Below are 23,221 nucleotides of genomic sequence, written 5' to 3' on the forward strand. Positions count from 1 at the left end.
CAGGACGGGGGGTGCAGGGCTCAGGGCTAGGTGGAGGGGCTCAGGGTTGGGGGGTAGGATGCAGGCTCTGAACTAGAGGCTTAGGGCTGCGGGCTCAGGGCTGGGGGGCAGGAGGGGGCTGAGGGTTGGGGGGCTCAGGGCGGTGGGGGGCAGGAGGGGGGCTCAGGGCTGGGGGGCAGGAGGGGGCTGAGGGTTGGGGGGCTCAGGGCGGTGGGGGGCAGGAGGGGGGCTCAGGGCTGGGGGGCAGGAGGGGGCTGAGGGTTGGGGGGCTCAGGGCGGTGGGGGGCAGGGCTGGGGGGCAGGAGGGGGGCTCAGGGCTGGGAGCTCAGGACGGGGGGGCAGGAGGGGGCTGAGGGTTGGGGGGCTCAGGGCGGTGGGGGGCAGGGCTGGGGGGCAGGAGGGGGGCTCAGTGCTGGGTGACCGGCCCGGCCCCCCCGCGCGCACCCCGAAGTCGCGCAGCTTGAGGCGGCCGCGCGGCGCGCGCAGGAAGGTGTCGGTCTGGGTCAGCGCGCGGCCCGCGCTCCCGCTAAGCCGCTCGGCGACGCGCTCCGCGCGCGCCAGGTCCCGGCCGCGCGCCTTGAGCTCCACGTTCCGCGGCATCCTGCGGCTCCCCGCCCCGCTGCCCATTGGCTGCAGCTCGCACGCGTCCCGCCCACTGGTCTGGCGGCCTTAGCTACGGTACCTAGGTCCTGATTGGCTGCCACTGCCAAAGGCTCCGCGACGATTGGCTGATTCAGGCTTCCCCTGCCGGCCCGTCTCGCCAATCACAATGGTAAGTCCGCGAGCCTCGCCGACACTAGACCAATCGGGCCTCCAGAGGCGCCGTGAGGAGAAGGCGCTTATTGGCGGAACGTGAGAGAATGTATGAGACAAAGGGCGCGTCGATTGGCGCAGGCCGGCGGGAGTGGGCGACGATTGGCGGAAACCGGCGGGAGCAGGCGCTGATTGGTCGGAGCCGGCGGCGATTGGTGGAGGCCGACAGGGGCGGGCGGTGATTGGCTGGAGCCGGTGGAGCTTGACAGGGGCGGGCGGCGATTGGTCAGGGCCTGCGGCGATTGGTGGAAGCCGACGGTGGCGGGCGGTGATTTGCTGGCGTGGGTGGGCGGTGATTGGCGGAGGCCGGCTTGGACGTGCGGTGATTGGTCTGAGCCGGAGAGGACCCGCGGTGATTGGTCGGAGTCGGCGGGGGCGGGCTGTGATTGGTCGCAGCCGGCGGGAGCGGGCGGTGATTGGCGGAGGCCGGCGAGGGCGGGCGGTGATTGGTCGGAGCCGGCGGGAGCGGGCGGTGATTGGTGGAGGCCGACAGGGCCGGGCGGTGATTGGTGGAGCCGGCGGAAGCAGGCGCTGATTAGTCGGAACAGGCGGCGATTGGTGGAGGCCGACGGGGGCGGGCGGTGATTGGTGGAGCCGGCGGAGATTGGCCGGGGCCGCCGGGGGGCTGGCGGCGATTGGTCGGAGCCGGCGGAGGCGGGGGGTGATTGGCGGAGGCCGGCGGAGGCGGGGGGGTGATTGGCCGGGGCCGCCGGGGGGCTGGCGGCGATTGGTCAGGGCCGGCGGGGGCGGGCGGTGATTCGCGGAGGCCGGCGAGGGCGGGCGGTGATTGGCCGGCCCGGCGGCAAGCAGGTGATGGAGGCAGAGGACCCCGGCGCGCGGTGCCCGGGCGATGGCGAGTGCGCGGTTCCCGGCTCCCCTCGCGGCGCCGCCCCGCCCGCGCGCACCCGGCTCCGCGCCTTCCTGTGGTGCCGCGAGTTCCTGGCCGGCTCCTGGAAGCTGATCGCGCCCGAGGAGTTCGGCATCAGCCCGGTCAGGTACCGGGCGGGGCGGGGCGGGGCGGGGCTGGTGGGACCGGTCCGGACCGGGAGGGGCGGGGCTGGCGGGACCGGACCGGGAGGGGCGGGGCGGGGCGGGGCTGGCGGGACCGGACCGGACCGGGAGGGGCGGGGCTGGCGGGACCGGACCGGGCGGGGCGGGGCGGGGCGGGGCTGGGGGGACCGGTCCGGACCGGGCGGGGCGGGGCGGGGCGGGGCTGGGGGGACCGGACCGGGATCGATCCTCGTGCCCGCGGCGCGGTGCCGTCGTTAGGGTTCCGGGTTAACAGCCCCGCTCTGCGGCCAGTCGAGCCGGCGGGTCTCGTGCGGCCCCGCGGAAGCCGCGCGCTGGAGCCCCGGGGGGCGGGGGGCGCACTCGGCTCACGGGACCCCCGGCCCGCCCCGCCCACGGCGCAGGGCGGCTCCTGCTAGAGGCCAGTGGGGCCCGCTGCTGCCCCTCCCCGTGCGCGGCGCTGTACGGCTCATGCCCTGGCCGCGGGGGCAGAGCCCTGCCTGGGCCTGGGCCGGAGGGGGGAGCCCCGGCCCCGAGCTGTGGGGCAGGGCCGGGGCCAGGCTGCGTGTGCCCGTGCAGGGGTGGGAGCCTGGGGCCCCTCGGCCGGGCCGTGCTCGGGGACGGGTGGGAACCGCTTCCCCCCCCGGCAGGAGCTCGCTTGTGCGGGCTCAGGCTGAAATTGCCTGGGGGGATGCGCAAGGCTTCCGGGCTGTGCCCCGTGCTGCTGCCCTGCCCGGTGCCGGCCCCTGGCCTCTGATCTGGGCTCTGCTCCCTTTGCAGCGGGGGGCTCAGTAACCTGCTGTACAAGTGCAGCCTCCCGGACCGCGTCCTGAGCGTGGGCGATGAGCCCCGGCAGGTGCTGCTGCGCGTCTACGGGGCCATTCTGCAGGTGAGGCTCCCCCAGCAACCCGCGTCCTGCGCCCTGCTCGGCTGGGGCCAGCGACTGGGGGAACTGGCCCGACCCGGCCTGAGCTTGTCAGCCCAGCGACAGGCTCCGTGCGAGCCACTGGGGCCAACGGGGGGGGCTGTAATCCACCCCGCCCCCAGGTGAGGCCAGGGTCTAGGCCAGCGCTGCCCCCTCCCAGGTGGGGCCAGTGCCCTGTAGTCCTCACCCGCAGCCCCCTGCTATCCCAGCCCTGCCCCCTGCCACTCTGCCAGTGCCCCTCACCCGCAGCCCCCTGCTATCCCAGCCCTGCCCCCTGCCACTCTGCCAGTGCCCCATGGTCCCCACCCGCAGCCCACTCCTTTCCCAGCCCTGCCCCTTCCCACTCTGCCAGTGCCCCTCACCCGCAGCCCCCTGCTATCCCAGCCCTGCCCCCTCCCACTCTGCCAGTGCCCCATGGTCCCCACCCGCAGCCCACTGCTTTCCCAGCCCTGCCCCCTCCCACTCTGCCAGTGCCCCATGGTCCCCACCCGCAGCCCACTCCTTTCCCAGCCCTGCCCCCTCCCACTCTGCCAGTGCCCCTCACCCACAGCCCGCTGCTTTCCCAGCCCTGCCCCCTCCCACTCTGCCAGTGCCCCTCACCCACAGCCCGCTGCTTTCCCAGCCCTGCCCCCTCCCACTCTGCCAGTGCCCCATGGTCCCCACCCGCAGCCCACTGCTTTCCCAGCCCTGCCCCCTCCCACTCTGCCAGTGCCCCATGGTCCCCACCCGCAGCCCACTGCTTTCCCAGCCCTGCCCCCTCCCACTCTGCCAGTGCCCCATGGTCCCCACCCGCAGCCCACTCCTTTCCCAGCCCTGCCCCCTCCCACTCTGCCAGTGCCCCTCACCCACAGCCCGCTGCTTTCCCAGCCCTGCCCCCTGCCACTCTGCCAGTGCCCCATGGTCCCCACCCACACCTCCCTGCTATCCCAGCCCTGCCCCCTCCCACTCTGCCAGTGCCCCTCACCCGCAGCCCGCTGCTTTCCCAGCCCTGCCCCCTCCCACTCTGCCAGTGCCCCTCACCCACAGCCCGCTGCTTTCCCAGCCCTGCCCCCTCCCACTCTGCCAGTGCCCCATGGTCCCCACCCACATCTACCTGCAATCGCAGCCCTGCCCCCTCCCACTCTGCCAGTGCCCCTCACCCGCAGCCCGCTGCTTTCCCAGCCCTGCCTCCTCCCACTCTGCCAGTGCCCCTCACCCACAGCCCACTGCTTTCCCAGCCCTGCCCCCTCCCACTCTGCCAGTGCCCCTCACCCGCAGCCCGCTGCTTTCCCAGCCCTGCCCCCTCCCACTCTGCCAGTGCCCCTCACCCGCAGCCCCCTGCTATCCCAGCCCTGCCCCCTGCCACTCTGCCAGTGCCCCATGGTCCCCACCCACACCTCCCTGCTATCCCAGCCCTGCCCCCTCCCACTCTGCCAGTGCCCCTCACCCACAGCCCGCTGCTTTCCCAGCCCTGCCCCCTCCCACTCTGCCAGTGCCCCATGGTCCCCACCCACATCTACCTGCAATCGCAGCCCTGCCCCCTCCCACTCTGCCAGTGCCCCTCACCCGCAGCCCGCTGCTTTCCCAGCCCTGCCCCCTCCCACTCTGCCAGTGCCCCTCACCCACAGCCCACTGCTTTCCCAGCCCTGCCCCCTCCCACTCTGCCAGTGCCCCTCACCCGCAGCCCGCTGCTTTCCCAGCCCTGCCCCCTCCCACTCTGCCAGTGCCCCTCACCCGCAGCCCCCTGCTATCCCAGCCCTGCCCCCTGCCACTCTGCCAGTGCCCCATGGTCCCCACCCGCAGCCCACTCCTTTCCCAGCCCTGCCCCTTCCCACTCTGCCAGTGCCCCTCATCCGCAGCCCACTGCTTTCCCAGCCCTGCCCCCTCCCACTCTGCCAGTGCCCCATGGTCCCCACCCGCAGCCCCGTGCTATCCCAGCCCCCTGCTATCCCAGCGCTACCCCCTCCCACTCTTCCATTGCCTCTCATTTCTCACCCACAGCCCCCTGCTTTCCCAGCCCTGCCCCCCCCCCCACTCTGCCATTGCCCCATGGTCCACACCCACACCTCCCTGCTATCCTTGCCCTGCCCCCTCCTGGGAGGTCAGTGCCCCATAGTCGCCACCCGCAGCCCCCTGCTATCCCAGCCCTACCCCCTCCCACTCTTCCATTGCCTCTCATTTCTCACCCGCAGCCCCCTGCTTTCCCAGCCCTGCCCTCTCCCACTCTGCCATTGCCCCATGGTCCGCACCCACACTTCCCTGCTATCCCTGCCCTGCCCCCTCCTGGGAGGTCAGTGCCCTGTAGTCCCCACCTGCTATCCCAGCCCTGCCATTGCCTCATAGTCCCCACCCACACCTCCCTGCTATCCCTGTCCTGCCCCCCCCCACTCTGCCATTGCCCCATGGTCTGCACCCACACCTCCCTGCTATCCCTGCCCTGCCCCCTCCTGGGAGGTCAGTGCTCTGTAGTCCCCACCCACAGCCCCCTGCTATCCCAGCTCTGCTCCTTCCCACTCTGCCATTGCCCCTCACTCACCACCCACAGCCCCCTGCTATCCCAGCCCTACCAGTACCCCTCACTCCCAACCTGCAGCCCCTCTGCTATCCCAGCTTTGCACCCCAGTCCCCACCTGCGGCTCCTTGCTATCCCAGCCCTGCCGCCCAGCTCTGCCAGTGCCCTGTAGTCCCCACCCGCAGCCCCTTTGCCATCCCAGCCCTGCCCCCTCCCAGCCCTGCCAGTGCCCCTCACTCCCAACCCGCAGCCCCTCGGCTATCCCAGCCCTGCAGCACCCTCCGGGCTAGAGAAACACCTCTGTCCAGCTTGCTGCTGCTGGATGCTGATTCCTGGGAGCTTTTTGCATGGGCCAGTGAAGGGTTTAAGGCTGGGGGGATTAATGCTGTTCCCTCTTCTCTGGTGGGGGTTCCTGAGGACTGTGCATTTGGGGTGGATTGTGGGTTTGCTGCCTCCCCACCCTGGCATCAAGCAGTGTGTGGGGGTCACTCCCCCCCTATTATGCAGGGTTGGGAGGTTCCCAGGGTCACCACCTCCCCCTCCGGAGATTGTGCAGGCTTGGGGAGTCCCAGGGTCCACCACCCCCGCCAGGATTGTGCAGGGTTGGGGAGTCCCAGAGTCTGCTCCCCCCCCGGATTGTGCAGGGTGTGGGGATCTCGGGGTCACGGCCCCTCTCCCGGCTGCGCAGGTTTGGGGGTGGGTGCCCCTCACTCATGCCTCTGTCTCTGCAGGGCGTGGACTCGCTGGTTCTGGAGAGCGTGATGTTTGCCATCCTGGCAGAGCGGGCCCTGGGGCCGCGGCTCTACGGGGTCTTTCCCCAGGGGCGCCTGGAGCAGTACATTCCGGTATGGGCCTCGCTGGGTGGCCTACCCTTTGTCCTTCCCCCACGCAGGACCCCTGGCCCCCAACGGGCTGGCCACAGACCTCCCTGCCTGACTTCAAGGGCTGATGAGGCCCAAATGGCTGCCGCACGGGGCAGGTGCCTGGCCGTGCCCTGGCTCTGTGCCCATCCTGGCTGGCTTGGCTCAGACCTGTGGGTTCCCGGGGGTGCTGAGCGGGCCTGCCCTTCCCCCGGCACTGGAGGTTCCATGCCAGGCCAAGCAAGCCCTGGGCTCCCTGCTGCCCACGTCCCATTCCCTGGAGGCCAGGCTGTCTCATGCCTGCCGTGTCCCCCCAGAGCCGGCGTCTGCGCACGGAGGACCTGCAGGACCCCGACATCTCCAGGGAGATTGCAATGAAGATGTCCCGCTTCCACGGCATGGTGATGCCCTTCAACAAGGAGCCCAAGTGGCTGTTTGGGACCATGGAACGGTAACTTCTTCCCTAGCACTGCTCCGGGGTTCTCTGGCCTGCAGGCTGGGTCGTCCCGGATGGCCCCTCTGAGCACCAGCTGCGTCCCCCCAGGGGGCCCTTCCCCTGCAGCAGTGGGGGCCTAGAGTGTGGCTGGCAAGGAGTCACCCCCCATCACTTTGCAGTAATAGCCCAGAGGGGAGCACCCCTCGATGCAGTGCCATGGGACCAGGAGAGAGAATAATGGGCACTGTCTTATGGCGAGCGGAGGGGCCCCTCCCCATCTCACTGCTGGGGTGGGGGACTGAGTGGGGGATGTCTCCTCATCTCCTCACTTCTCCCAGGGGAGGCCAGTGGGGGGGGGGGGGGGTCTCATGAGGGAGAGGAGTGAGTGTTGGGGGAATCCCCATCTCACTGCTCCCGGAGGTGGGAGGGGTCTCCCCTGCTTCCAGAGGCTGGGGTGCGGGGGTTTCCCTTGCTCCCAGGGGACGAGGGCTGGGGGGCCTTGCCCTGTGAAGGTGACAGGACCCTGTGCTCCAGGTACCTGCTCCCAGAGGCTGGGGTGCGGGGGTTTCCCTTGCTCCCAGGGGGCGAGGGCTGGGGGGCCTTGCCCTGTGAAGGTGACAGGACCCTGTGCTCCAGGTACCTGCTCCCAGAGGCTGGGGTGCGGGGGTTTCCCTTGCTCCCAGGGGACGAGGGCTGGGGGGCCTTGCCCTGTGAAGGTGACAGGACCCTGTGCTCCAGGTACCTGAAGCAGATTGCCGAGCTCACCTTCCCCCAGGAAGCCCAGTGGAAGAAGTTCAACCAGCTCAAAGCCTATAACCTGCAGCAGGAAATGGGGAGCCTCAGGTGAGCCCAGGGCCCAAGGGGCGGCCATAGCCATGTGGGGGTGGGGGAGGGCAAACTGCTGTTGGGGCTGGCTGGAAAGGTGCCCCCCCAGCCCTCTGGGGTGCCTCTCACTGCTGGTTCCCCCAGCTCTGCACTGCAGCAGGCCCATGGGCCCATCCCCCGTCGCCCATCCTGCTCCGGTTCCCCGGCGGGTGGGCACCGGCTGCCCTCCCTGTTCCTGCGGGTGGGCTCTGGCTCCTCTGCCCAGAGGTGGGTGGGTCTCTGCCTGGCACCGCTGAGCACAGCGGGTGGCAGAAGCTAGCAGCGTCAGAGCTGCTCTTCTTGGGGCTCCCCGTCACAGCGCCCCGTGCTGGAGAGCCTGGGGGACTGGAAGCGATGAAGCGGGCTGTCTGCTGACGTCTCTCTCCGCTCAATTCCAGGGAGCTGCTGGAGTCCACACCCTCCCCTGTGGTCTTCTGCCACAATGACGTGCAGGAAGGTGAGTGGCAGGGGGGTGAGATGCCCCTGTCGCTGATTAGCGGTCGGTACAGCGCTGCTCTGCTCTGGGGTCAGGTCAGGGGAACCTCGCTGGCCTAGGCACAGCATGCCCCGGGGAGCAGCCTAAGCTCTGCCCAGGGACTAACCTGCTTCAGCCCCAGGCCAGGGCTATGTGGGACCTGAGGGGCTCCCCAAGGCAGACGTTCTCACCTGGTCTTTCCCTTCCCAGGGAACATCCTGCTGCTGGCTGGGCGTGAGTCACATCCCACTGACAAGCTGATGCTGATTGACTTTGAATACAGCAGCTACAACTACAGGTGGGTGATGGGAGGCAGGGGCAGGGTGGGTGTGCCTAAACTGGCGTGTATAGGGCCTCCACTGCCCAGCCCGGTGCTCTCCCTGGGCTGTGTCGCCCACGTGGGGCTGTCAGGCCGGCTCTGGGGACGGCTGCCCGGCCTGGTGCTCTCCCGGGGCCATGCAACCTACACAGGTGTGATGGTGCTGCCCGTGGGAGCCAGCTGAGGTCACTCAATCAGGTTGAACTGCAAACAGAACGGGGCAGACAAACCCCAAATGCTGGTGGATATTCCAAGACTTAGATTTACCAACCAGCACAAAACAGCTTCTGTAGTACCTCACTGGTTACTCAGAAGTTCAAACAACACAGTTCCCTTAAAGTGCCCAGCCTCAGGCCTCCGTCCAGACACACGTCAAACATATGATGACAAATTCTGAAAATCTTATCTCATCATAAGAATTTAAGAACGGCCGTACTGGGTCTGACCAAAGGTCCATCTAGCCCAGTATCTGTCTACCGCCAGTGGCCAGTGCCAGGTGCCCCAGAGGGAGTGAAGCTAACAGGTAATGATCAAGTGATCTCTCTCCTGCCATCCATCTCCATCCTCTGACACAGTCTAGGGACACCATTCCTTACCCAACCTGGCTAATAGCCATTTATGGACTTCACCACCATGAATTTGTCCAGTTCTCTTTTAAACACTGTTATAGTCCAGCCTTCACAACCTCCTCAGATAAGGAGTTCCACAAGTTGACTGTGCGCTGTGTAAAGAAGAACTACCTTTCGTTTGTTTTAAAGCTGCTGCCCATTAATTTCATTTGGTGACCCCTAGTTCTTGTGTTATGGGAATAAGTAAATAACTTTTCCTTATCCACTTTCTCCACATCACTCATGATTTTATACACCTCTATCATATCCCCCCTTAGTCTCCTTTTTTCCAAGCTGAAGAGGCCTAGCCTCTTTAATCTTTCCTCATATGGGACGCTGTCCAAACCCCTAATCATTTTAGTTGCCCTTTTCTGAACCTTTTCTAGTGCTAGAATATCTTTTTAGAGGTGAGGAGACCACATCTGTACACAGTATTCGAGATGTGGGCGTACCATGGATTTATATAAGGGCAATAAGATACTCTCAGTCTTATTCTCTATCCCCTTTTTTATGATTCCTAACATCCTGTTTGCTTTTTTGACCACGTCTGCACACTGGGTGGACATCTTCAGAGAACTATCCACGATGACTCCAAGATCTTTTTCCTGACTTGTTTTAACTAAATTAGCCCCCATCATATTGTATGTATAGTTGGGGTTATTTTTTCCAATGTGCATTACTTTACATTTAGCCACATTACTTTTCATTTGCCATTTTGTTGCCCAATCACTTAGTTTTGTGAGATCTTTTTCAAGTTCTTCACAGTCTGCTTTGGTCTTAACTATCTTGAGCAGTTTAGTATCATCTGCAAACTTTGCCACCTCACTGTTTACCCCTTTCTCCAGATCATTTATGAATAAGTTGAATAGGATTGGTCCTAGGACTGACCCTTGGGGAACACCACTAGTTACCTCTCTCCATTCTGAGAATTTACCATTTATTCCTACCCTTTGTTCCCGGTCTTTTAACCAGTTCTCAATCTATGAAAGGACCTTCTCTCTTATTCCATGGCAATTTAATTTACATAACAGCCTTTGGTGAGGGACCTTGTCAAAGGCTTTCTGGGAATCTAAGTACATATGTATGGAAATCATATAAAAGAAAAGGTTTTCCTGATCCCAAAGGACCAAGCCCCAGACCCAGGTCAAATGGTAACTTAGATCTTACCCAAAATACACGCTTAGAGCCAATTCTTGTTAACTAAACTAAAATTTATTAGAAAAGAAGAGAGGGAGAGAGTTGGTTAAAAGATCAATATACAGACAGACTTGAATTCAATTCTTGAGGTTCAGATACATAGTAGAGATGAGCTTGTAGTTGCCAAAAGTCCTTTTAGAAATAGTCCAGAGGTTGTGGTCCAATGTCCATATTCAGGGTGACTCCAGTCAGTGACTGGGGATCTCAATCCTTGTGGCTTAAGGTTTCCCCCTCTTGAAACCCAAAGCAGATCTGAGATGAAGTAGGATCGTGTCCTAGCGTTCTTATACATTTCCAGCAGCCTTTTGGCCTGAGAAAACAATGGGCTTAACTCTCCTTCCAAACATCCTGGCAATTAGCGCAGGGGAATTTATCCCTTAAACAGTTCAGATACAGGTTACCCCAACCTTCATGGAGACATAGAGACAATAACACTATTTCACTCAAATATCTTCCTAAATGTTAATACTCCTTTTTTGATCTTTGAATCAGAGCTATAGCATAGACAAGACTTGTTTGCTTACATCCCAAGCCCTGAGCAAATACCTCCCCTTCTACCTCTAACAATGCCGACTTGCATTTCGAAGCTCTGCTCATTTACATATCTTCCTAACAAGTCTCGAAGTCGGCCCTGGGTCAGGTCAGTCTGGGAGGTAATTAACTCTTTCTGGCCCTGTCACCTTCAATGAAAGATTATATTACACTCATAATGTCACAATGGGGTTGTTGGGGCAGCTCTGGGGGTGGCTGCCCAGGCCAGTGCTCCCTTGTCTGTGGGACCCATATGGGGCTATTGGAGCAGCTCTGCTGCGGCTGCCTGCTGGGGTGGGATCAGGGCCACGAGGAGGCTGGCACCCTGCAAGCATGGAAGCGCCTAACCCCCCCTCTTCCTGCAGGGGCTTTGACATTGGCAATCACTTCTGTGAGTGGGTGTACGACTACACCCACGACACGTGGCCCTACTACCAGGCCTCCATGGAGAACTACCCGACGCGCCAGCAGCAGGTAACCAAGCTGCCCGGCTAGGGGAGCCCCGGGGGGGGGCAGGCGGGCAGTGAGTCCGATCCTTGCCAGGCTGCTGCCCTATGGGGCGAGGTGCTTGCGCGCTGGTTGGTGGGGCTGTAACTGTTGGGATTGTTGCTGGGTGTGGGGCCTAGTTCTGAGCCCCGTGCCCCGGGGAGCTCCGCCGCTCCCGGGGGATTTCTGCACCAAAACCTTGAATTCTGTGCAAAATATTGTAAAATTCTGCAAAATTTTGCATATTTTGTCAAAGTAACAGTATAATCATGCCAGTTTCAGTTGTTTTGGTAATGGATTTCAAAATACCAGTCAGCAAGTGTGTCTGTAACAGTACAGAGAACACACAAGCTTCAGGAAACGTTTCTTGACAAATAGGTCCTCGCTAGGCTTGTTGATACAGACTTTTGAGTAATTGATTTCTACTCTAATACAGAACTGGATTCCCGCCCCCCTCAGGGGCAGTGCAGAGGCTGTGGGGAGTCAGGGTAACGGAGGAGCTGAGAGAGTGGGAATGAGCCTGGGAATGAACCTGGTGGATTGGTGGGTGTGGCTGGGAGAAGGTTTTGTGGGGGGAGAATTGTTAGGGAGTTGGGGAGCCTCCCCCATGCAGGCTCTGGGTGACCCCTAGCCTCTCCCATTCAGCCAGGAACATCTGCCCCAATCCCCACATGAGCCTGCACGCTCCACTCAGCCACCCCTCTCCCCTCATCCCCTTGTGGCCCTGCACCCCACTCCCATTCAGCCCCTGGGTCAGTGCTGTCACCCCACTAGCCTTTCTGAACCCCAGTCTGTGTGACCACTTGCACCCTGTGTGCCATGTGCTGATCCCCTCCCAATATCCCATGCCTCCTCACCTGGCCTCGCAGGCAGGGCGCTGTGAAGAATGCAGCCTCTCCGCCTCCCTCTCCACGGCTGGCTGCTCCGCCCCGAGCCAGCTGCCCACTCTTCTGGGTCCACAACAGTCTCTGGTGCATAAAAAGTGAAATTGCAGCACCTCCCCGGCAGAATCTATCATTCTGTGGGGGACATGAATTCTGTGCATGTGCAGTGGTGCAGAATTCCCCCAGGAGTACCCAGCTCGCTCTGGGCAGGTAGGCAGAACCCTAGTTTCCCCATCCCCTGTACACCCCAGCTCCCCACCCGGCGTTCGGGGCCTGATGCTGAGACTTGCTTGCCCTGCCTGCAGCTTCACTTCATCCGGCACTACCTGTGGGAGGACTCGGGCCGGCGCGGGGACACCACGCACGAGGAGCAGGCCCACATCGAGGAGGAGATGCTCACTGAGATCAGCCGGTGAGTGAGTGACTGGGGGCAGCAAGGGGAGACCCCTCCTATTTCCCCCACACGGAGCTGGTGCAGGAGGACCCCCACCCTGCTGCCCTTCTCAAGGACAGATCTGCTCTTTAAAGAGCCCTCCAGTGCAGTCAGGCATCTGTTGCAGGCTCCTTCTCCCAGCCTTGCTGCACAGCCTGGGGGTGCCCGAGGGGCTCTGGAAGAGAAGCCAGGTGCCCTGGGGACTGGGGGGGCTGTGCAGGCTTGGGGTGGAGTCTGGGACATGGCACAGGGAGGGGGTCTCTCCCAGCGTCTCCCCAATGGCTGATCTCTCCCCTCAGGTTTGCTCTGGCCTCTCACTTCTTTTGGGGCCTCTGGTCCATCCTGCAGGCGAAGATCTCCACCATTGAGTTCGGCTACCTGGTGAGCACAGGGCAGGGGCGACTCTGCCCCTTGACTCCCACAGGGCACTGCCCAGGGCTGCCTGCTGAGACGGGGCACAGATCAGGGGGGCCCAGCCTGGCAGCCTGGTTCGGTGTCTCGAGGGGCGTCTGTCCTAAGCTCTCCCTTTGCAGGACAGGAGGGACCTGCCCTGCTGAGCACTGTGGGTACCTGCTGCCTCCCTGTGCCAGGCCCTCAGTGCAGCTGCATGTGGGTCCTTGTGTTCTGGCTCTGCCCCCACGCCTGGGGGGGGCTGCGTGGGACGACTGGGCTCCCTTGCCCCCACGCCTGAGGGGGTCTGCAGGGTCTCTGTTCTGGCCCTGCCCCCACACCTGGGGGGGCCGCGTGGGGCGACTGGGATCCTCTGCCCCCACGCCTGGGGACCTCTGCGGGGTTCCTGTTCTGGCCCTGCCCCCAGGCTTGGGGGTGTTGTGTGGGGCGACTGGGCTCCCCTGCCGCCATGCCTGGGGGGGCTGCATGGGGTCCCAGTTCTGGCCTTGCCCCCATGCCTGGGGGGGCTGCGCGGGGTCCCTGGGTTCTCCTGCCCCCACACCAAGGGGGCTCTGGGGGGTCCCTGCCCCAGCCTGACGCTCTCTCCCTGTGCAGGATTACGCGCTGTGTCGTTTCGAGGCCTACTTCCAGCAGAAGGCGCAGTGCCCGTGACCGGCCCGGCTCTGCCTGCCCTGCGCTCGCCTGCCTCAGGCCCCGGGGCTGGCTGTGCTGCAGACACGTGGGGCCTGGCCGGAGCAGCGCAGTGGCCCCTCCCCGCCAAGGGGACAGCAGCTGGCAAGGACCCCAAGGGACCAATGCCCCCAGACCAGCCTCCCTTGCCTCCTGGGACGGGGGAGTGCCCTGGCTGGCCAGTGAGCAGGGGTGGGATTTGGGGGTCTCCCTGCAGGCGTTTGGGGGCAGGGCTGGGCTGTCGGGGAGGGAAACGGTTCATATTCCGGTTTGGGGAGTGAGGATCCCCACCCCCTCCAGGGTGGGCTGTGTGGGGCCGGCTCTCCCCACTGCCCATTGGCGGATGTTCTGTGTGGCTGTGGGGGTCCCGCTCAGCAGGGCGGCTGCAGCCTCGGCCCCTCTCTGGGGCCGGAGGGGCTCGGCTACCCTGGGTTCCCTGCGAGTGCACTTGGGGCTGCACACTGGGAGGTGGGGCCTGGGAGCTGAATTTGCCACATGTGCGTCTGCCTCTGTCCCTACATCTCTGCCTCCCCTGGCCTGCGGCGCTGCCCAGCTCTGCCGCCCTAGTGCCCTTCCTGCCTGCCGATGTAACCTGGGGGCCCCCTGGGGCTCAGCGAGCGTGGGCTGCGGGGGGAGACATGGGTGCTCTGCCCCTGCCCCCCGCAGGGCCTTTTTCTGGAGAAGCAGGGGGTGTTTGTAGGGCAGTGCTGGCCTGGCTCCAGCGCCTTTCCCGCTGCTGGGAATGCGGGGTGGGCTCTAGCGGGGTGTCCCCTGCTCCGGCTGGGGAAGGGAGTGTGGGGAGCGTGTGCTGCAACCCTGCCCCAAAGCTCCTCCCTGCCTGGGCCCTGTGGCCGGAGCTCTGCACTCGCTTTCTCTGCCAGTCCCCAGCGCCTGCTGCTGCCGCCCCCTCGGAGCCGAGCCCCGGCAGGGCCCTCCGCTGCCCAGCAATGGACTGTGAACTCTGCACTCAGACCAATAAATGCCTGGTGCTGTCTGCCTGTGTCCGTCTGTCTGGCTGTCCCTCCTCCTGCCCAGGGCACTCAGTGTCCTGGGGGCCGGCTGCCAGGCCAGGGCAGTGGGGGGGGTTCAGGCCTGCACATGGGCACTGATGCTGGCAGAGGGAGGGGAGGCTGGTGCCATCAGGCCCTTATCGTGCTTGGGAGAGGCGCAGCGCAGCGTAGCCCTAATGCCCCAGCCCCCCAGCTCTGGCAGTGTGGAAGGGGGCAGCGTGTTTGGAGCTGTCATGGCCCCCGCCTGCCACGGGGCTCTGCTGCTGGGCCCCTGGCCGTGCTGGTGCTCCCCGGCTACCAGCTGGAGTGGCGTGGCTGCGATCCACTGTGGTGCCCGCTCCTGCCTAGGGCGGGCTCCACAGCCATGTCTTGCTGTCCTCCCAAGCCTAGCCTGCTGCTCCAGGCTGCATCGGTGACAGGCGGCCAAAGGCTGGGGTGCCACCCACGGCCCGCTCTGCCTGGCTCCGTTCCCTCCCCCAGTGCCCAGCCTGCAGGAGCCACTTGTGGAGCCTGGGCGCTCCCCTTCCTGTGCTGCTCTGCTTGGCCAGAGGCCCTGCTGCCTGCGCGCTGGCATGGGGCACCGATGGGCTGGGGCCTAGGGGGGGCTCAGCTTTCCTGCTCGCTGGCTGGGAGCAGGTTAAAAATAGCTCGGCTCCGAGATTCCTGTGCTGCCGAGCGCCAGCACTGCCGGCTGCCCCACGCTCAGCCGGGCCGAGCTGTGGGACGTTCCTGCAGGAGCTGCCGCTGGCCATGCCCCGCAGGGCCCTCTGTGCCACTCTGCGCAGCCAGAGGTGGGTAGAGGAAGGCTTGTGGGCTGCAGCCTGGCACGCCGTGACTCACCCCCCGAGGGCTGCGGCTGGCTGGGCTCTGAGCTGCCTCCTGTGCTTCCTTCGCACCCTGACGACCTTCTTCCTGCTGCCCAGCAAGGGACCAGGTGGCCTGGCACCACGGGCAGAGCCCTGGGAGAGCAGCCCTGAGCAGAGGGTCTACTGGAGCCGAGGGGCAGGGCTGCCCCTCATTACCGTCCAGACGGATCCCTGTGCCTTCCAGGTATGCTGCCCAAAATACCACCTTCCTGGTGCTGTGCCAGTCGCTCCCGGGGCCTGCAGCCCCCACAAATGCCATTGCACAGGCTGCGTGTTACTGCTTGGGGGCCTGGGCGTCCTGCAGGGCAGGGTGCACTCTGGGGCCCCTGGCCCCTTACCCATGAGCTGAGCCCTGTCCTGTGGGCTGGCTGGGACTGGGTGCATGCAGCGCCAGTGCCTCAGCCTGCCATCCCTGGCTCTGGCAGGGCCTGTGCCCAGTGGAGCAGAGCGTCCTGCGAGCCCCTCCCCATTGGCACGAAGGGGGTGGGTCTCCCCCAGGGCTCTGTGCCCAGCAGCTTGCAGCCCAAAGCACCCGTTGGGTCCCTTCTGCCCTTGTCCCTGGGTGAGCCAAGGTGCCCTCAGGCTGCAGGTCCCAGCCTCCACTCGCATGGATTCCTGCTGGCTGCCACCCTCACGGGCCAGGCCTGTGGTGATGGGCTCATCCCAGCGATGGGCCGGCCCGGGCCTGAGAACGCACTGGGGCCCAGCCCGGCCCCGACAAGGGGCTGGCTGGGACCACGGAGGCCTGTCTGTGGCTAGACTAACACCATGGGTGGGTCTGCAGCCCCCGCCTGGAGATGCCCCCCTTGTGCTGTGGGGCGAGGCCTGGGCTGCGCTCAGTGCCTGCCTCCAGTGCAGTGTGTCAAGCGGGGGCCCTGGTGTGGGGTGATGAGATCAGGGCCAAGGACCCTGGCACCCCAGAGCTACCCCCTCCCATCTGGGAACAGCCCCCCATGCCCAGAGCCTGTAGCACCAGGGAGCAGGCATGAGGGGAGCCCCTGCCTCGCAGTTCCCTCTTGAGCCCCACCCCCTCTCATTTCCCCCATCCCTTGTCCCCGGCCTGCCTCTGCCCCAAGGAGCTGCCCGCTGGGCCCCTGAGAGCTGCTGGTGCGGCCCCACTGCCTGCGGGCAGAGACGGGGGCAGGCTGAGCCCGCTGGGCCTGGTGCCTGCTGGGGATAAATGGACAGGAGTCTGTAGACGTTCTGCCTCGAGGGAGCTGGCGTCCCCCTGCTCAGCATGGCATTGCCCCCAGCCCCTGACTCCTTACCCGAGCTGGGCCAGGTCTCTTGGTGCCTGCAGGTGGAGTTGGCCCGGCTGGCTGAGGAGAGCGCGTATTTCAGGGCACTGGCCCGCTCCCAGATGCAGGAGGCTGCAGAGAGGCGGCTGGTGCTGGAGCACGTCCCATCGGGCGCCTTCCGCGCCATCCTGGAGTTTGTCTTCCTGGGGCACTTTGGGCTGGGCGAGGAGGAGCTGCTGCCCGCCATCCAGGCTGCCAGCTACTTGCTGGTGCCCTCCTTCCTGGAGCAGTGCTGGCTGGCCCTGCGCACCCTCCTGCGCCCCCACAACTGCCTGTCCTACCTGCACTTTGCCGAGGCCATCGGCTGCCCGGAGATGCGGGCTGTCTTGTGCCAGTACCTGAGTGCCCAGCTCCTGGAGCTGGCGCCCGTCACGGGGCAGCTGGCCCCGGCGCTGCAGGAGGAGCTGGCAGGGCTCCGGACGCGGGGCCCCCAGCAGCTGTGTGTGCTCCGCAAGGAGAACCTGAGGGCCCCGGCCACCCCCGCCACGGAGCCCCTGCATGGCCTCTACTGCCTCCCCCTGACCCAGGGGGGCACCTGGCACCGGGCCACCGAGCTGCCCTTCCGGGCCGACAAGTGGAGCTTCAGCACCGCCCAGCTGCTCAACTACCTGTTCCTCCTCGGCGGCTACCGGGAGCGCTGCGGGGCCCGCGGGTTCGCCTTCCGCATGGCGGCCTTCCGCTACAACCCGCTGGCCGGCAGCTGGCAGCCCACCGCCCCGCTGCTGAAGGTCAGTGCCCTGGTACCCCCCACTGCTCCCTCCCCCACTGCTGGCAGCCCACTGCCCGCTGCTGAAGGTCAGTGCCCTGGTACCCCCCACTGCTCCCTCCCCCACTGCTGGCAGCCCACTGCCCCGCTGCTGAAGGTCAGTGCCCTGGTACCCCCCCACTGCTCCCTCCCCCATTGCTGGCAGCCCACTGCCCCGCTGCTGAAGGTCAGTGCCCTGGTACCCCCCCACTGCTCCCTCCCCCACTGCTGGCAGCCCACTGCCCCGCTGCTGAAGGTCAGTGCCCTGGTACCCCCCACTGCTCCCTCCCCCATTGCTGGCAGCCCACTGCCCGCTGCTGAAGGTCAGTGCGCTGGCACCCCCTCCTGCAACTGCTCCCTCCCCAACCGCTGGCAGCCCACCGCCTGCTGCTGAAGGTCAGTGCCCCATGCCCTGGTACCCCCTGTCATGGAGTCCCCGGGTGATGGTCTGGAACTGCTCCCCACCAAGCCAGGCAGGACTTTGGGGAGCCTCTTCTCCCTTGGAGCAGACTGTGAGCTTCTTGCCCTGCAGACACGGCTTCACCTCCTGGGTCTCTCCTTGGAGCATTCAGCATCCTCTGCCCCTCCGTGCGCTTCCCACAGCGAGTCCACCCCAGTGCGGTCCTGGGGGGGGCCACAGGGTCCTGCACCCCCACTTTGCAGTCAGACGTGACTCTCAGCCAGCCAGTAACACAGAGGTTTATTCGATGACAGGAACAGGGTCTAAAACAGAGCTTGTAGCGACCGCGAACCGGACCCCTCGGCCGGGTCCATTCTGGGGGGCAGTGAGCCAGACCCCCATGTTTGCACTTCACTCCTCGACCCCAGCCAGCTCCAGACTAACAACCCCCTCCAGCCCCTCCTCCGCTCAGCCCCTTTCCCGGGCCAGGAGGTCACCTGATCCCTTTGTCTCCAACACCTTCAGCTGGCACCTTTGCAGGGGAGGGGCCCAGGCCATCAGTTGCTAGGAGACAGAGCATCAGGCATTTAGGGGCACTGGCCCTTTGCTCTGCAGCAATCACACACCCTGATTCCATCACCTAGATACTTAAGAACTGCCATGGGGACACTGAGGCACCAACACAGTATTCAGAGCAAACATTAAGAACATTCCTAGTTCATCACACCCCCATGTCCTGGTACTGCTCCCTCCCCCACTGCTGCCAGCCCCCCGCCCCGCTGCTGAAGGTCAGTGCCCTGAGCCCTGGTCCCCCCTCCTGCTACAGATCCCTCATCCAGCACCGCTGCCAGCCCACCGCCTGCTCGTGGTTAGTGCCCCGTGCCTTGGGGACCCCCTGTCACAGACTCAGGCCTGGAACTGCTCTGTATGAAGCCAGCCAGGACTTGGGCACTGGGACACCCCCAGGGCAAGGAGCCTTTCCGCCTATGGCCTTCCTGGGACTGACCTGGGAGCACTCAGCCCCCTGTTCCCGCTGGGCACTTCCCCTTGGCAGGGCCTCCAGGGCGGGACCCCTGGGGAAGCCAGAGGGGCCCTGTGCCCCCTCCCCCCGATCCACAGTCAGCCGTGACTCCCAGGCAGCTTGTGACACAGGCGGGTTGTTAGTCGATGGGAACAGAGCTTGTTACCCAGAAAGCAAGAGCTTTCAGCCAAGTCCATCTTGGGGACCCCCAGCGCATGGTGCCCCTGGACTCCCCACTCTGGGTCCCAAACAGGAGACTGACCCCTCCAGCAGCCCGACCTCTGCCATGCCCACTGCCCCTCCTCTGGTCTGTCTCGCTTCCAGGGCAAAGTGTCACCTGGCCACATCCCCCTCCTGGGTCTCTGGTTATGAAGGGCACCGGCTATCGCCTACTTGTAGGCAGCTGGAGCTGCCTCACCTGCCCCCAAGGGCCTCAGCAAAAGTCACAGACCCTTATCCCCACCACCGAGGCATCACTGCAATCCACAGGGAAACTGAGGCACACAGTATTCATGTAGAAGAGTAAGACTCAGGCTCACATACAACATAATGAGGGGAACCCTGCCCCACACTCCGTCACATGCCCCCCCTGTTCTCTCACCCAACACTGAAGGTCAGTGCCGTGGTACCCCTCACCCCTCTGGTACCGCACCCTCACCCACCACCCCCTGCTGCTAGAGGTCAGTGGCTGGTACCCTGGTACCCCTGTGCCTGGTACCCCCCTCCTACCGCTCCCTCACCCAGCACTGGCAGCCCATCCCCCACTCATGGGCAGTGCCCTGGTACCCCCGTGTCTGTACCCCCACAGTACTGCTCCTTCACCCACCGCTGGCAGCCCCCTACCCTACTGCTAAAGGTCAGTTCCCTGGTACCCTCGTGCCTGGTACCCCTCCCCCTGCTACAGATCCCTCCCCCAGCACTGGCAGTCCCCTCCCTGCTGGCACTCGTTGGCTCCCCCGTGAAGGCCCCATTCTGAGGGCCCCTGGCACTTGCAGCTGGATGGGATATGGGACCAGCTGCCCCAGGCTCGGAGTCTCCCAGGGCCATGCTCCCACCCCCAGTTCTCAGCCTGGACCCCCAGGCCAGATGCTGCCCCCCCGCTCCCCCCCCGGGAGCTGCATGGCGTGGGGCTGGGCTCGGCCTGCTGCACCCAGACACCAGGGTGAGGGGCTCCCGGCGGGGTCAGCCCTGAGTTCCCAGACCCCCGCCCCGCTCTCTCCTCGCAGCGCCGGCGGCACTTCAGCACAGCGGTGGTGGGACAGCGGATTTATGCCATCGGGGGCTGGTATCTGGACACGCTCCTGGCGCCGGACGGCGGCACGGCTCTGTACGCGGCCGTGGAGCGCTACGACCCCTGGAGCGACTCGTGGGCCTTCGTCTCCTCGCTGCCCCTCACCGACTTCACCTTCGCCCTCTCGCTGTCCCACGACCTGCCGCTCTGCGCGGCTCACGCCGGCAGCATCTACGCCCTGGGCAGCGTGCAGAGGACGGGCGAGAAGCTGCTGCTGCGTTACGACGTCGGGGCAGGTGAGCAGAGCCAGCGCCTGGCACTGCCCGGGCAGGGGACCAGCCGCCCTGGGGAGAGAGCCCCTGCCCCAGGGGCCCAGCCGTGCCACATGGAGCCTCGTCCCCATCTCAGCCCCATCTCCAGCCACCTGCTCCTCCCTGCGGCTGGGCTGCGATCAGAGACGGCCGAGTTCCTGGCCCGTTCCCGGCATCTGCTGGGCTCTCTCAGGGAGCCTCCCAGCTCCCAGACCACTGGGCCTCGCAGGGTGCAGAGGGAAGGGGGAGGAGGCTGGGGGGGTGTTGGTCGATGGGTAGGGTGAGGCTGGGGCAAGGGTGTGGGTGAGGAAGGGTTGGGGGTGGGGCGAGGTCCAGGCAGGGTGGGGACAGGTGGGGGAGAGGCTGGGGTTAGGTGAAGGATGGGCAGGGGTGAGGGTGGGTGTGGGCGGGGTGGGGTGTGGTGAGATCTGGCAGAGTGAGGACAGGTGTGGGGGTGGACAGGGTGAGGATGGGTGTGGGTGTGGGGGGTGAGGGTGAGGATGAGGGGGGATGTGTGGGGGTGGGCGGGGTGGAACGAGGTCCAGGCAGGGTGGGGACAGGTGTGGGGGTGGGCGGGGTGAGGTGCACAGGGTGAGGATGGATGGGGGGACAGGTGTGGGGGTGGGTGGGGTGTGGTGAGATCTGGCAGAGTGAGAACAGGTGTGGGGGTGGGTGGGGTGAGGTGCACAGGGTGAGGGTGGGTGTGGGGGGTGAGGGTGGGGGGACAGGTGTGGGGGTGGGCAGGGTGAGGATGGATCCAGGCCAGGTGGGCAAGGTCTGGACTGGTGCAGGGGCGGCACAGTCCCACCTGCGCGCTCTCGTTGCAGACACATGGCAGGAGCTGCTCCCAACGCTGACGCGAGCCGACGCCAACCTGCCCGGCTTCTATTTCCTGGGGGGCTCAGAGCCCCTCTACGTGGTGGGGGGCAACGCCCAGGAGAACGTGGTGATTTCCTTCAGCCCAGGGGCCCGGCTCTGGGGCCCTGCGCGGAGCCTGCCCAAGTGCACCCTGGCGGGGCAGGGCGTGGCCCTGGGCAGCCGCCTCTTCATGGCAGCTCCGGAGCTGGGCACGGTGCTGGCCCTGGAGCTGGGCTCGCTGTCCTGCTGCCCGCTGCCCGCCCCGCCCTTCCCCCTCTCCTATGAGGCCCTATTCTTCCTGCACTTCTCCGCGCCCCCCTCGCCCCGTGGGGAGCTGGGCAGTGAGCAGGGGCAGGCGGGGGCCGGCCGGGGCACTGAGGGGCCCCTCCCCCTGGTGGGCAGGACCCCCTCGTGGTGAGCCCGGGGTTCATGCCCTGCCACGAGTGGAGTGTGGCACCCGCCGGGGGAGGGGGCGCTCGTCTGCCCACTGATGACCTGCTGGCTCGTTGAGGACCTGGCACCGGTGCTGCGGCTGCTGCCCGGCGTTTGCACCTGCGGCGGGATCTCCTCAGGCGAAGGATGGACAGAGGCTGACACAGGAGCCCGGGGGGTCCCAAGCTCCAGGGACCCTTCGTCCTGGTCAGAGGCTGCAGCGGGGGAGGACTGGGGGGTCTCCATAGTGCCAGCCCAGCGGGGGGAGCCAGCCTGGATCTGGGGCTGGGCGTCCCTCACAAGCCTCCAGTTCCCGGGGCACTGACCCATGGGGGAGGAACTCGCAGGGACCCCAGGCGGGTGCTGCCTGTTCCTGGGAGGGTAAGGGAGGGGCTAAGCCTGGTGCCTCCATTGTTGCTGCCATTTGCCCCCCCCGACCTCCTGCTCCCAGCCCCCTTCCTCCTTATTTATCAAGCTGCCCTTTCACCCACATACCAGCTGCTATTTCTGGGGCTGGCTCTGAGCCCAGGGCAAGCTCCTGGGGGGGCTCTGGGCTGGGCGGGGGGCATCATTGGGGGTGTCCCTGGGCTCAGCAGGCAGCACTGCCACCTTCTTACTGCCCAAAGCCAGGGCGGAGTGCCCCCACCCCTCCCCCACTTCTTCCAGCCCTCGCTGGGTGTGGGTGGGTGCGGCTGGTGCCCTGTTCTCATGGCCCAGCCTGGCAGGGATGGGGTGGGGTTGGGCTGTGATTAGTCCCAGTTTCTGAGGGGCCCCATGTGAGGTTATTGATATAATCTGGGACCATATAGAACATGGGTTGCAACCAAGGTCTTGTAGTGGCACCAAATCTTATGTAAAGGGGGTCATATAAGGTGTCTGAGACCAGGTTCTGGGTTGCTGGTTATGATTATGCTGTCTGTATGTCTGTATCATTTTGTAGTTGAAGTTACAAGTATTGGCTGTGTACTGTCTGTATTTCAAATTGGTGCTGTAGTTCTGGGAAAAATCCCAGACAAGTGAGTGTTAGCTCTGCCTAGCCTGCTTGTTGGCCCATTAAGGACCATCAGCTACACAATTGACCCATTGAGAGGAGGCAGATATGCCTTGTAACTCAGCAGGGTGTGCAGGGACTTGCCCATGTGACTCCAGACTCCATTTTGCTGTAATTTTCCACAGTAAGAACAAAGAAGTGTTCTTACACCTGGAAGTGCCTATATAAGGCTGATGCCTCATCTCCATCTGGTCTTCAGTCCTGCTTCCTACCTCTGGAGGGACTTTGCTACAAACTGAAGCTCTGCACAAAGGACTGATGACCCATCCCAGCGGGGGATGTTCTCCAGAGACTTGATTTGAACCTGCAGTTTACTCCATCACTGCTACAAGCCTGAACTAAGAACTTTGCTGTTGGGTCTAAACTTTTGGTGAACTTTGGGGAGCCAAAACACACCCAGACTGGCTGTCTCTGCATAATCCTTCCTGAACCCTTTTGAACAAAGCACTGACCTGCAAACTACTCATGACACCCCCTTTTTCTCAAATAGCCATTAGCCTTTATCTCTATGCATTTACTTGTTAACTTGCTTTTCCTGTAAAATCTTGATTGATTATGCATGACCATTATCTTTTGTTAATCACTTTG

At 64.5% G+C, this 23,221-nt stretch overlaps 2 protein-coding genes and 3 long non-coding RNA genes across 8 annotated transcripts; 2 read left to right on the top strand and 3 right to left on the bottom strand.

Annotated features, from left to right (window-relative positions):
* Window positions 1–1,622: 1,622 nt before the first annotated feature.
* Window positions 1,623–14,207, top strand: CHKB (choline kinase beta). 2 transcript variants are annotated; one of them, XM_050953250.1, is made up of 11 exons: window positions 1,623–1,808; window positions 2,602–2,710; window positions 5,969–6,082; window positions 6,415–6,548; window positions 7,272–7,376; window positions 7,796–7,854; window positions 8,083–8,170; window positions 10,893–11,001; window positions 12,203–12,309; window positions 12,630–12,711; window positions 13,336–14,203. In XM_050953250.1, exons 1-11 carry the CDS (start codon window positions 1,627–1,629, stop codon window positions 13,390–13,392), a joined length of 1,146 nt encoding a protein of 381 aa, XP_050809207.1. In that variant the 5' UTR covers window positions 1,623–1,626; the 3' UTR covers window positions 13,393–14,203. The 2 variants fall into 2 exon arrangements, with proteins under 2 accessions (XP_050809207.1, XP_050809216.1); XM_050953259.1 differs by lacking the exon at window positions 12,203–12,309 and having other exon boundaries at window positions 13,336–14,207.
* On the bottom strand, window positions 3,072–4,651 carry LOC127051347 (uncharacterized). The gene is made up of 3 exons (XR_007774475.1): window positions 4,590–4,651; window positions 3,421–3,545; window positions 3,072–3,244 (listed from the first exon to the last, which is right to left on the bottom strand). It is a non-coding gene; the product is annotated as an uncharacterized LOC127051347 (long non-coding RNA).
* LOC127051359 (uncharacterized) lies at window positions 10,043–15,359 on the bottom strand. Its single transcript, XR_007774478.1, has 3 exons — window positions 15,261–15,359; window positions 11,871–11,981; window positions 10,043–10,306 (listed from the first exon to the last, which is right to left on the bottom strand). It is a non-coding gene; the product is annotated as an uncharacterized LOC127051359 (long non-coding RNA).
* Window positions 14,249–22,978, top strand: LOC127050978 (kelch-like protein 42). 2 transcript variants are annotated; one of them, XM_050952773.1, is made up of 4 exons: window positions 14,249–15,470; window positions 16,587–17,312; window positions 19,977–20,277; window positions 22,759–22,978. In XM_050952773.1, the coding sequence occupies exons 1-4, from the start codon at window positions 15,171–15,173 to the stop codon at window positions 22,890–22,892; spliced, it is 1,461 nt and encodes a 486-aa protein (XP_050808730.1). In that variant the 5' UTR covers window positions 14,249–15,170; the 3' UTR covers window positions 22,893–22,978. The 2 variants fall into 2 exon arrangements, with proteins under 2 accessions (XP_050808730.1, XP_050808726.1); XM_050952769.1 differs by having other exon boundaries at window positions 21,120–22,838.
* LOC127051352 (uncharacterized) lies at window positions 17,278–18,880 on the bottom strand. 2 transcript variants are annotated; one of them, XR_007774476.1, is made up of 3 exons: window positions 18,554–18,880; window positions 17,541–17,614; window positions 17,278–17,341 (listed from the first exon to the last, which is right to left on the bottom strand). It is a non-coding gene; the product is annotated as an uncharacterized LOC127051352 (long non-coding RNA). The 2 variants fall into 2 exon arrangements; XR_007774477.1 differs by lacking the exon at window positions 17,278–17,341 and adding an exon at window positions 17,369–17,408.
* Window positions 22,979–23,221: the final 243 nt, after the last annotated feature.

This window comes from Gopherus flavomarginatus, chromosome 1, assembly GCF_025201925.1.
Source record: "Gopherus flavomarginatus isolate rGopFla2 chromosome 1, rGopFla2.mat.asm, whole genome shotgun sequence".
Classification (NCBI taxonomy): Eukaryota; Metazoa; Chordata; order Testudines; family Testudinidae; genus Gopherus; species Gopherus flavomarginatus.

What these genes read in the sequence shown, in the direction of transcription:
- CHKB (XM_050953250.1), top strand. Translation starts at nt 1,627, where the DNA reads ATGGAGGCAGAGGACCCCGGCGCGCGGTGCCCGGGCGATGGCGAGTGC. An exon ending in TTCGGCATCAGCCCGGTCAG is followed by an intron (nt 1,809 to 2,601) that starts GTACCGGGCGGG and finishes CTCCCTTTGCAG; the next exon opens with CGGGGGGCTCAGTAACCTGC. An exon ending in CCACAATGACGTGCAGGAAG is followed by an intron (nt 7,855 to 8,082) that starts GTGAGTGGCAGG and finishes TTCCCTTCCCAG; the next exon opens with GGAACATCCTGCTGCTGGCT.
- LOC127050978 (XM_050952769.1), top strand. Translation starts at nt 15,171, where the DNA reads ATGCCCCGCAGGGCCCTCTGTGCCACTCTGCGCAGCCAGAGGTGGGTA. An exon ending in CGGATCCCTGTGCCTTCCAG is followed by an intron (nt 15,471 to 16,586) that starts GTATGCTGCCCA and finishes TGGTGCCTGCAG; the next exon opens with GTGGAGTTGGCCCGGCTGGC. An exon ending in CCACCGCCCCGCTGCTGAAG is followed by an intron (nt 17,313 to 19,976) that starts GTCAGTGCCCTG and finishes CTCTCCTCGCAG; the next exon opens with CGCCGGCGGCACTTCAGCAC.